The sequence below is a fragment of the Nyctereutes procyonoides genome, unplaced genomic scaffold, assembly GCF_905146905.1.
Source record: "Nyctereutes procyonoides isolate TBG_1078 unplaced genomic scaffold, NYPRO_anot_genome, whole genome shotgun sequence".
NCBI classification, from domain to species: domain Eukaryota; kingdom Metazoa; phylum Chordata; class Mammalia; order Carnivora; family Canidae; genus Nyctereutes; species Nyctereutes procyonoides.
In genome coordinates, this window is record NW_026575020.1 from 36,244,478 (window position 1) to 36,255,542 (window position 11,065).

At 57.1% G+C, this 11,065-nt stretch overlaps 1 protein-coding gene across 1 annotated transcript; it reads left to right on the forward strand.

The window, feature by feature from the left end:
* Positions 1–1,441: 1,441 nt before the first annotated feature.
* On the forward strand, positions 1,442–9,808 carry CUNH9orf50 (chromosome unknown C9orf50 homolog). The gene is made up of 8 exons (XM_055309202.1): positions 1,442–1,961; positions 2,418–2,508; positions 2,613–2,726; positions 5,653–5,816; positions 7,361–7,529; positions 7,717–7,888; positions 8,180–8,283; positions 9,475–9,808. The coding sequence occupies exons 1-8, from the start codon at positions 1,442–1,444 to the stop codon at positions 9,806–9,808; spliced, it is 1,668 nt and encodes a 555-aa protein (XP_055165177.1).
* The last annotated feature ends 1,257 nt before the right edge of the window (positions 9,809–11,065 follow it).

The following is an 11,065-nucleotide window of genomic DNA, read 5'->3' on the forward strand; positions in this document are numbered from 1 at the left end:
TGGTTCTCTTCATTTCCAGGCCTACTATATTCTTACTGCCCAGGCTTCTGGTGGAAGTTGTACTTCCAGAGCTGCCCAGCTCAAACTTGACCCACCTGGGCCTCCCAGATCCAGAGAGGGAAGTGGAACCCTGAGCCCTCTGCCCCTGGCTTGGGCCTGGCTGCCCTGGTCAGGAGTTCCACCAACCCCCTTGTGAATATAGCCTTGGCTTCCTGAGCACAAAGCCCCACCTTCTGTCTTCAGGCCCAAAAGCTTTCCTCACATGGCCTTGGGTGAGGGGCAGATCACAATGACCCTGAACAGGCCCTTGAGGCAGCAGGGAGGGTGCAGCAGAGAGACCAGGCTGGGAAGATGGGATCTCCCAAGGACCAGCCCACCAATTAGGGGGCTCTAAACTCAAAGGACCTTCTCTGGACCCACTAGAAGCCCCACTAAGGTGAGTGTGACACCAGGAGCCAGCTCAGAGATAACAATCTGGGAGGAGTGTGGTAGGGAGGGAGCAGGCTCTAAGACGCCACCCCCCACCCCTCCCCCACCCCCGTGTCAAAAGCTGGGAGCAAGTGTAGGACTCTGTCTCCCAAAGGGCAAGTTTGTTAAAAATATATGTCTTGGAGCGCCTGGCTGGCTCAGCCAGTAGAGCTTGTGACTCTTGATCTCTGGGTTGTGAGTTCGAGCCCCACATTGGAGGTAGAGATTACTTAAAAATAAAATCTTAAAGAAAAAATATGTATCTTGGCTCCAAACCTATTGAATCAGAATCTGGGGCATCTGTGCTCTCAACAAGCTCTCCGCCCAAAGGGCCCTAAGGCTCCAGCAGGACTGGGCAACTGGTAGGCAGGTGTCTCCTTTCAAACCTGGTTCCAGGTTTCCTAATTCCCGGTGGAGTGCTAATTAGCATAATAGCTAATTCCACATAATAGCAAGTGGACCTTGAACACTCCAGTGTGCTTAGTCACAGAGGGGCAGGTGCTCTGTTATCCCCATTCTACAGATAAAGGCATGAGAGAAGTGAATCAATTGGCTTGTCCAAGGTTGCAAAGCTAATAAGTAGTGGAACTGAGACGAAATCCTAAATAATAACAGTTTTAAAGTAATTATAACAACAATTGTAGCAGCTGGCTTTTGCTGAGCATGCACAAAGTGCCTGGCACTATTCCATGCCATTTACACGTGCTCACTCACCTAAACGTCACAGCAACTCAGAAAGGCATGTACTCTGACGTGACCATTTTGCAGGTGAGGAAACAGAGGCTGGGCAAGCTCTGGCCTGAAGCCACTCGCGGCCAGAAGAGAGACAGTGGCGTTACCCCCTAACCACAAGTCCCTCCCCACCCCGGGCACTATGGCTTGGGGGCTGGCCTATGCCCTCCTCTGCACTTCACACGGCACCCCCCGCCCCCCCTGGCGTGAGGATGCCCAGAGCTGAGCGCAGGGCCAGACAATGCCCAGGCGTCTCCCCAACCCCGGGGCCCAGCAGATGGCGTTCACGGGGCTCCCCGGCGACGGCGCTCGCGGAAGGGGAGGCCCGAGGCTGCCCAGCCTGCCCCTGCCGCAGCTCCGCGAGGTCTCGGGCGCGGGGGGCCCCGACAGCTGGAGGGCCTCGGGGGTAGGCGGCGGCGGCGGCGGCGGCGGGTGGTGGCCGAGCGGGTCCTCGTACCCAGAGATGGGCGTGGGCGTCAGGAGCCCCTCGCCGCGCCTGCCAGCCCTGCCCACCGTGGCCCAGCGGGCGGCGCAGAACCGGACAACGCTGAGGTCACTCCTGCTGCCGCCCCTGCTCCTGGCCAGGGCGCCCCGGGAACCCGCGCCCCCGCGCGCCAGGCCGGGGGAGAGCGAGGATCCCTGGCGGGGCGCGGCCCGGGAGGCCCGGGATTCGCTGCGCGGTCTCCTAGGGGAGCTCCTCCCCGGCAGGTTCGGCGAGTTCCTGCACCAGCGGCGGGCAGAGCGCGCAGGGCCGCCGCCGGGTGAGGCCCCGCCCGGGTCCGCCCCGGGGCGGGGCGGGGGCGGGGGCGGGGCGGAGTCATTAACGGAGCGAATGGAGCTACTACTGCTAGCGGAGTCGGCCCGCCGAAGTCCTGCCGACCACCCCTGGAGGGCGGGTCTCCCATTGCTCCCCCCCCTTTTTTTTTTTTAAGATTTTATGTATTTATTCATGAGAGACAGTGAGAGAGAGGCAGAGACACCGGCAGAGGGAGAAGCAGGCTCCATGCAAGGAGCCCGATGTGGGACTCGATCCCGGATCCCGGGATCACGCCCTGAGCCAAAGGCAGACACTCAACCGCTGAGCTACCCAGGTGTCCCCCATTGCCCCTTTTGTACAGTTGAGGAAACCGAGGCCCAAGGCCATATAACTAGGGAGAGCCTCGTAAGGACCGTCCCCAAGCAAAGGCTCATGGCTATCTCCACCTCCTCCTGGCTAGCATCCTCAGCATCACGACCCAAAAGGAGTGTGTCAGAGCACTGCCACAATTCTCCCCAGTGTCCCCACTGTTCTTTCCTTCCAGACCTGAGGTAAGTATCCATTACCTGCTGATGGGGACAGGGTTGCTGACAATGATCCGAAGGTGGGGAAGACCCTGACCACTCATGCCAGGTGTGGCTTGTTTATCTTCAAGGGGCCAGTCATCGTACTTCCAGGATAGTCTTAAGAAGATTTTGCTCCATCAGATACCTGTCCCAGGGACCCTGAGGAAAGATCATTCACAATTCACCCTCAAGAAAGGCAACCAGTGAGTTACAGGAGCCTGGCGGTAGGGGGTGGGGAAAAGGAGCATTCCTTCTTTTCTTTCCTATTGTCTTTCGCCCATGAATTTACCTATCTGTCCACCTATACATCCATCTGTGTGTCCATCCACGAATCAGGTCTTCTGCCAAATCCATAATCCGTCCATGAATCCACCCAGAGATCTATCCCAGAGTCGGTCTCCTCCCAACCTATCCAAGGATTATCCATCAACATCTATGAATCCATCCACCCATTTATTCATCAGGTCTTCTACCAACATATTCATAATCCATCCATGAATCCATTCAGATATTCCTGCTCCCATTCACCTATCCATCTTTGCATAAGCTTCTCTGCGAACCAGGTGTTATACAATGCATCCATGAATCTCTCTCCACCCACGCACCCAGCCATCCATCTATCCATCCATTCATCCATCTAGCCAGTCATCTTTCTATCCACAAACTCTATGGTTCTATCCATCCCTGAATCCAATGATTAGTCACCTACAAATCCTTCCATGCACTTGTAAATCCAGGGTACTGTCCATCTATAATCTTGTCATGAAGCCATCTACGAGTCCACATACCCATATACAGAAGCATTCATCCACTTATCCATACATCTACCCATCCCTCTAACATCCAGTCCTATTCAGACCTTTTCATTAACTCATTCATGAGTCCATCCATCCATCCACCCACCCAATCTTCCATCCTTTTACCCATCCCACCATCAATTCGTCCATTTCTTCCTCTAGCTTTTATTAGGTTTTGCTACGTGTCAAATGTTGGGGGAAATAAGATAAGGAATGGAGGTAGAAGAGCCTGGGCAGTATAGCTTACCTGGATATCGATGCCATAGCTCTAATGGAGGAAAAGAATGTAGAAAAAAAAAAAAACTCCTCCAGCATAAACAGGCTTAAACAGAGGTGAAAGGTGAAGAGCATTGCCCATGAGTTTAAAGAGCAAGGAAAGTAAATGCACTACATACATGCCATCCCTTCTCCTTCTGGACCCATGGCTGACAGTATTATTTGACCTCAGCATTTTTCCCCCACTGGGCCTCAAACCCTTCCTGACACAGTGTTCCAGGCAGATGCTACCAGTGGATCAGAATAGGTGCCAGAAGTGAAACACATTTGCCAACCCAGGAACTTTAAATCAATCACCCCAAAGAAACACACTACTTCTCATAAGACATAATAAGTACACGTATGGAACTCATTATCTCAAATATGACAAACAGCAGGGATGGACACAATCACAGTGTTTCACATTTAAGAGCTAATACTTGAGCACTTCATGGTGTGTGAGATTCTCTGGTATACCGGGGTGCCCTGGAATGGGCTCCAGAAGCCTTTGACAGGAGAAGCTGAGACTTCAGTCCTCTGGGCAAAGCCAGGATGCACCTGGGTCTGGCCCTGAGGCCAGCACAGACTGGGCCTTGATAAGCAGGCAACTATCGGATCACTAAGTAGGTCCCAACGCCTGTAGCCATCTCCTGTCTGCCTGGCTCTTTAGTGGGCTGATGAAAGCATCCTTTACGTGTCCACACAGACATAAAGAAGTAGTCAGGGGGATCCCTGGGTGGTGCAGCAGTTTAGCACCTGCCTTTGGCCCAGGGCACGATCCTGGAGACCCGGGATCGAATCCCATGTCGGGCTCCCGGTGCATGGAGCCTGCTTCTCCCTCTGCCTGTGTCTCTGCCTCTCTCTCTTTCTCTCTCTCTCTCTGTGTGTGACTATCATAAATAAATAAAAAAAAGATTAAAAAAAAAGAAGTAGTCAGATAAATGGATGCAGATACATCAATATGTGTGTCCTTAAGGTGGAACGTGACATTTCTGAATAACAGAGCCACAGATGGATCAAGCAGGCCCTCCTGCAGGCTTGCCCTTGAGGCTAAAATTAATAAATGTAACAACAACAGAATGCCCTTTATTGAGTGCAGGCCCCATGCCAGGCCTTATACTAGACGCCTCCCATAAGTTATTTGATACTTTCTAAACTCTTAGAAGGAGGCTATTATTATATTGCTCTACAATATATAATACATAATTTAAAGAGGAAAACTGCAAAATGGAGACCTGATTGTGATCTGCCCAAGCTCATGTGCCTGGGAAAGGGCATAACTGAGACTAATGATTATAAGAACAGTTTGAGGGGCACCTGGGTGGCTCAGTGGTTGAGCGTCTGCCTTCGGCTCAGGTCGCGATCCCGAGGTCCTGGGATCGAGTCCCGCATCGGGTTCCCTGCAGGGATCCTGCTTCTCCCTCTGCCTATGTCTCTGACTCTTTCTCTGTGTCTCTCATGAATAAATAAAGTAAAATCTTAAAAAAAAAAAAAAGAGCAATTGGAAGTTAGAAATGATTACTCTGGGCACCACACATCCAGGTGGAGTGCTTTGCCATCCGTTTCATCTCACCACCCCATGTGGTGGGCACAATGATGAGCCCCATTTTACAGATAAAGAAACTGATGCTTCAAAGAGTTGGGCTGGAAACCCAGGATGACTTGACTCTCAACTTCCTCTCTTTCTTCTCTCTGCTGAATTGCTTGATATATAAGCATGCCGGCTCTGGAACTAAGATTCAGATCTTGGCTCAAAAATAACAAAAAATCTTGGCTCTGCCTTTTACGAGCTGCATGACCTTGGGCAAGTTGTAAAACATCTCTGTGCCACAGTTTGCTCATCTGCAAAATGGGGAAAATAATCATACTTCCCAGAGTTGTGTGGGTTTGGTGGGCTGATGCATGTGGCAGGCCTGATCCACCTCCTTGGCAGGCAAAGCGTTCCCTGAAAAGGCCAGGTATTGTGGTTGTCAGGATACACAGCGAGCTCTGGATGAGTGGATGTGTGCTGTTGGGGTGGAATGTGGGGCTGGGGGCTCCGACCCTGGCCCTCCCTTGCCCTTCTCACCTCTCCCAGCAGGTCCCACAATATACAGGCTCCTAAGCTCAAGACTGTGCTCACCCACAGCTCCTCAGGGGAAGGCTCAGGGCGGTGCAGGCGGTTTTGCCCCTTCCGAGTGCGATTTGCTGATGAAACCCTGCAGGACACAGCACTCCGCTACTGGGAGCGCAACTGTGCAGGTAGGCAGACAGGATGTGGAGCGCCAGGACTCCAGAAAGTTCCAGCTTGGAGCCCAGAGAGCAGATGCTGTGGCCCTGGGAGTAAGGGCCAGCCTGCAAAGGCCAGGAATCCACTGATGCTGCGGAGAAGGCTTCTCCAGAGAGTGTCAGGAGGACCTCGAAGACCGAGTAGAGTGTCCGAGGTCCTGCAGAAGTGTCTGAATATGGGTGGCACCAGAGAGCAGCAGCCACAGTGCAGGGAACAATGGCTACCCAGACTTGGCCACCACTGCAGGACTTCTTGCTGCCAGGGGTTCTCAGGAAGTGCCATATCTGCCCACCTTGGAACAGGTGGCACCCATGGCCTCCCGACCCCTGTCTGGCCCCTTCCATGGCTTACAGGGGCTGAAGAAGGTGGCAAAGGCACTTAAAGCACCTTCTGCCCATATCCATGAAGGCATGGCTGGCTGAGGAGTTGCCCAGAAAGGTCTAGAAGATCCAACCTTCTCTCTGGGGAAGGCTGGTACTACCCCGTCCAGCAAAGAAGCTAGGAACCACCAGACCTGGGTTTGGGAATAGAAGTTTGCTCTCAGCTCTTTGGGGATGGATGTGATGGTGTCTGCTTTGGCACAGTTTTCAGTGTTTTCTGAAATGGGTGTCAAGAGGCAGATGGGAAGAATCCATGTCCTTGCTCTGGTATAACCTTTACCAATCCTCCTCCCACCCCTTTCTCCATCAGCCCGGCCTCTTCACTTCTCAGGATATAGCAGCCCCAGGGCCTCCAAGAGCTTCCATCTATTTATTGACCACCTCCTGTGTGCAGTTTCAGGAAACGGCTGCTCCAAAGCCTAGCTGTGGGTAAAGCCCTAAAATCCAGGACCTTCACTGACTCAGGAGGGACCCTACCCAGGCCCCTTAAGGTCATAGGAAGTTGGAAATAAAAGCTGCAGTTTTGTCTAACTTCTTGTTTAATGGGGAAGCCAAAGCCCAGAGAGCAGGTGACACGGCGGCCGAGAAGAGAAGCCAGAGTGCCCCCAGACAAACACTGGAGAAAGTTTCAGGCCAATGGCAGTTGGCTGACACAGGAGAAGCTTCTTTGTCCACCGTGGCCACCAGAGCGGGGCCCAGCTGACTGCTTCCCAGCCCTTTCCATCCCGAGGCAGCCATTGGGGAATTTGGGGTCCCTGACCAGCCAGAAGGGCAGCTATTGGGCAAGAAAGACTTTCAGCCCTTCCACCCCTGCAGGAGGCTAGGCATTGTCTCTGGATTTCCACGGTGGCATGACTGGCCTTCCCATTATGGGAAAGAAGGCCCATCTGGGGCTGCAGCAGGAGGGGGTATGGTGTGGGGGGGGCACAGTTTGGGTCATAAAGGCAGAAACAGTCACGCAAGATAGTTTTAAAACCTGAGCCTTCTCTGGAGGCAGCCAGAAGGCACTGGGGAGCCTCGGGTTGCCATGGAGACAGGGTTCTGCCCAGCCTTGCCTGCCAGAGAGGGAGGAGGGGAGAGTGGGGGTGCCAGAGCCCCGCCAGGTAGAGATCTCACTGGAGCCCTCTCTCCTCCAGTCCGGCAGAGCAACATCGAGAATGGGATAGCCACCCGATCATCGACATCAGAACGGGTGTCCGGGAGTGTCGGGAGATGGCTGGAGAGTTTGCCCAAAGCCCTAAGCCCCAGGGCCCAGGAGGAGGCCATGGCCAGCATCTCGTTGTTCTGCTGGGAGTGCCCCGGCCTGTGAGGCTTTGGGGAAGGGGACAGGACTCCTACGCATTGCCAGGGCGCCCTCTCCTCACCCTGTCGACTACCCCACCCAGTGGCGGGCAGGCTAAGGGTCGGGGCCCTTGAGGGCCCTGCCAGCCATGGGTGGACCTGGAACTCAGAGTCCATGCAACTCACAGGCTCCTGTCCCCACCCTCCCCAGGCCCACCCAGGAGCCACAGAGTCACCTATCTGAGGATGCCTTCATGAACAGCCTGCCCTTCATCCCCAGCGCCAGCACACAGAGCCAGCAAGGTGACCTCAAAACCTTGCTGGACACCGACCACATTCTGGAGCCAGTGGGCAAATCGCCCTGCTCCTGGAGCCAGAAGCTGGTGAGCACCTGCTGGCAGCCAACCACCCAGAGCACTCCTGCCCAGGGGGTGGCTGGGGTACCGAGTGAAGCCTCCCTGCATGTGGCTAAGGGCTGGGGTCTCGAGCTGAGCTGGGTTCAGATTCCCAGCTCCATACTTGCAGGTGCTGGGGGCTTTTTGCATTTGTTTCCTCATCTGTACGGTGGGGCTGACTCCAGTGCCTGCCCCTTTGGACTGGGGGTATAGAATCCCCCTGGGATCTCCTGCCCAGAGGCCCCTGGAGCGTCCAGTCAGTCCTCCTTGTCTCTCTAGGAATCCTTCCTGCCCAGCTTGGTGCTGCACACAGTCCTGAAGCAAGGCCGCCCTAAGGGCTACCGGCTGCTCCTGCCCTCCACGAAGTCACAGCAGGCTCCTGGGTGAATGGCTACTGGAGCTCCAGCCCATGTGTGGACATGGGCCAGGGGGTGAGGAGAGGCCTCTCTTGCCCCACAAATAAACATGCATTTCAAGTGGCTGGGACCTGCTATGTCTCACCCTTCAAGTTGCTGGGCTCCAAGGCTCCTGGACCTAGGAGAAGGAGAGGACAAAGTCATGGCTGAGATGAGGCTGAGGGGTGGGGGCAAGGCATCCTCATGGGGCCAGGTTTTGTTCCAGGTGAACGCCTCTTCTGGAAGGCAAGAAGCCTTCTACACACACTTCAAACCTGGGACCAAGCCTCTGTCAACCCAGATCAACCCACACCTGAAACAGACACCTGCCCTGAGGCCCCGCCAGCTTCCATCTTTGACTGGAACCAAAGGCCACTTGCTGACCTCCACCATGGGATGAGGGTGTCCAGACTCCAAAGGAGTGGACAAACCTTTGTCTTCTGCATTGCATTCCCCAGGCCAGGTTCACACCATCTGGTCCCTGGAGGGCAAGCATCCTGGGTGGGTGGGGACCAGATGTTGCTTTCCTAGTGGTGGGGGGAGGAGGCATGGGCAGTGTTCAAAATCACATCGAGTGGTGGCAAAGGACCAGGTGGGTTGATCTGACCGCTGCACAGACCTCCCAGGCAAAGTTGAAGCCTCGTGTCCTCCCCTCTGTCCAAGCAGCCGGGCGCAACCTCTCGCCAAGCCCAAGATCCAGGTCTTTATCGCCACCTCCTGGCCAGTGAGGAAACGGCCACGGAATCCACACCCAGGCGCCCCGCAGAAAGGATAGGTAGCGGGGTGCTGGGCTGGGGCCGGCGGTGGGGATTTTAGGGCCAGGAGGGTAGTGGATGGGGAGGATTTGCATGCAACTCACAGGCAGGGGTGCCCTGCCTGCAGAAGAAAGGTCACAGATCTAGGCAGTTTGGAGAAACCCTGCGGGGGATGGGATGGGGGCAACGCTTCAACTCCCCTTCCCTGGGCACTGGATGAGGCTTCCCTGCCTGGGATGACGCCCTTCCACCCTCCTTCCTGGGCTTTCACGACACCCCCACCCCGCCCTAGGATTTCCACTTCTCGGAGGGCTTGCGGGTCTCAGAGGAGGCCTGATTCTGCCGCGCCCCCTCCCCCGTGACCTTGCGCCGCCCACCTCCCCCCCCCCCGCCCCCCGTCTCCGAGCCTCAGTTTCTCCCCAAGGGCCGCGGTGGGCCCTCGCCCGGCTGCCCGCTGCAGGGCCGCGCCGCGCCCACGCGGGGGCAGTGTTGGCCTGGCTTTGGCGCCGCCCGGCGCGGCCGAAACTTCGCAGCCTCCGGCTCCGGGTCGGAAACTTTTCCCCTCGCGCCGCGCTCGCGTCTCCCGCCCGCGCCCCCCTCCCGCCGCGGGCCCGCGCCGCGCCGCCTTCCACCTGCCCCGGGTTCGCCGCTGGCCTGGTCCCCCCTTCTCTCACTGCTTTTTGTTGCTATTGAGCCAAAAAGTGCTAGGCTTGCAGCGGCGCTGCGGGCGACGAGGCTGCAAGTCGAGGCCCGCGTAGAGCTCCCGGGGGCGGGGGCGCCGGGACCTGCCCCCGCGGCGTCCGGGGCGGGGAGGGGCGCCCTGTCGCGCCCCGCACCCCGGGCCCGCCCCGCCCCGCCCCGCCTCCCTGCGGCCCCGGTGCCCTTCCTGACCCCGTCCCCGCGGTGCGCTCGGGCTTCTGCTTTCCTCTCCGACCGGCCTGCTCTCCTCCCCTCTCCCCTCGCCCTCCTCCCCCCGACGACGGGACTCTGTGTCCAGAGGGCCTCGAGCCTCCCATCCCGCCCCTCACAGCGCGCACAGACGGGGACCCCGGCCCCCCCCAGGCACAGCCCGCGGAGACCCCGCAGGCGCACACACAGGCCTTCCCTCCCAGCGACCCGGCCCCACGTTCGCGGCTGCTCCTTGCTTGGGTCCCACCTGCCTCTGGGCGACATTGAACGTGAAGGGAGCACGTGGGGGGCTGCACGGGGATGGGGACCCCCAGGTTCTCTGGCCCCTCCCTCACGGCACCCAGGGTCCTGGGGGCACAGTAGGGTCCTCTTCACTGGGACACTTCCACTCAGGGCTGGCCACCTGGGATCCAGGCAGCCTCGTGTCTGGAAGGACCCAGAAAGCGGCCGGCCGTGGTGGCTTCTGTTCTGTCACCCCGGACCCACCCGTAGGAGGGTGCAGCGTGGGAATTGTATCCCTGCCCCCACTCATCCCAGTCCTCCCAGTTCCGGTCTGCCATCTCACCTGGAATAATCACTCCCCCAGGTCCCATGCCATCCCCGCACCAGTGACCCTGTCCTGGGCCGTGTGCAGACCTGTGTCAGGCCGGGTGGGGCCTGGGTCTAGCTGGTGGGTGGCAGACTGGGAGGAATGACTCTGCCCAGGGCAGAAGGCAGTGATGGAGAGGCAGGAAAATCACTGCTCCTTTCCCCTGAATGCTCCCTCCCTCCCTGGTTGGAGCCCTCCACCCTGTGAGAGCGTCTCCTGAGCACCATTTGCTGATAAGGACTCCAAGGCCCAGAGAGGTTAGGGGGTCCTGCTCTGGCTGGCACAGGCGTGGGAGCTGGAGCTGAGGCGAGGCCCTCAGCTGTCCTACCCCAGCGCCCAGCCTCCAGCTCTTCTCTAGAGCTACTCTTAGTACAACCATTCCTTGTGGGGGTGGGGGAGGAGAACCAAGGCCCAGAGAGGCTAAGCTCTTGGCCAAGGTCACACAGACTAAGTGTTGGCCAGGAGACTGACCCCAACATGCAACTCCCCGTGTCAACCGCTGAAAGCCTTGCCATGT

What these genes read in the sequence shown, in the direction of transcription:
- CUNH9orf50 (XM_055309202.1), top strand. Translation starts at nt 1,442, where the DNA reads ATGCCCAGGCGTCTCCCCAACCCCGGGGCCCAGCAGATGGCGTTCACG. An exon ending in TCTTTCCTTCCAGACCTGAG is followed by an intron (nt 2,509 to 2,612) that starts GTAAGTATCCAT and finishes TTTATCTTCAAG; the next exon opens with GGGCCAGTCATCGTACTTCC. An exon ending in TGCTGGGAGTGCCCCGGCCT is followed by an intron (nt 7,530 to 7,716) that starts GTGAGGCTTTGG and finishes CACCCTCCCCAG; the next exon opens with GCCCACCCAGGAGCCACAGA.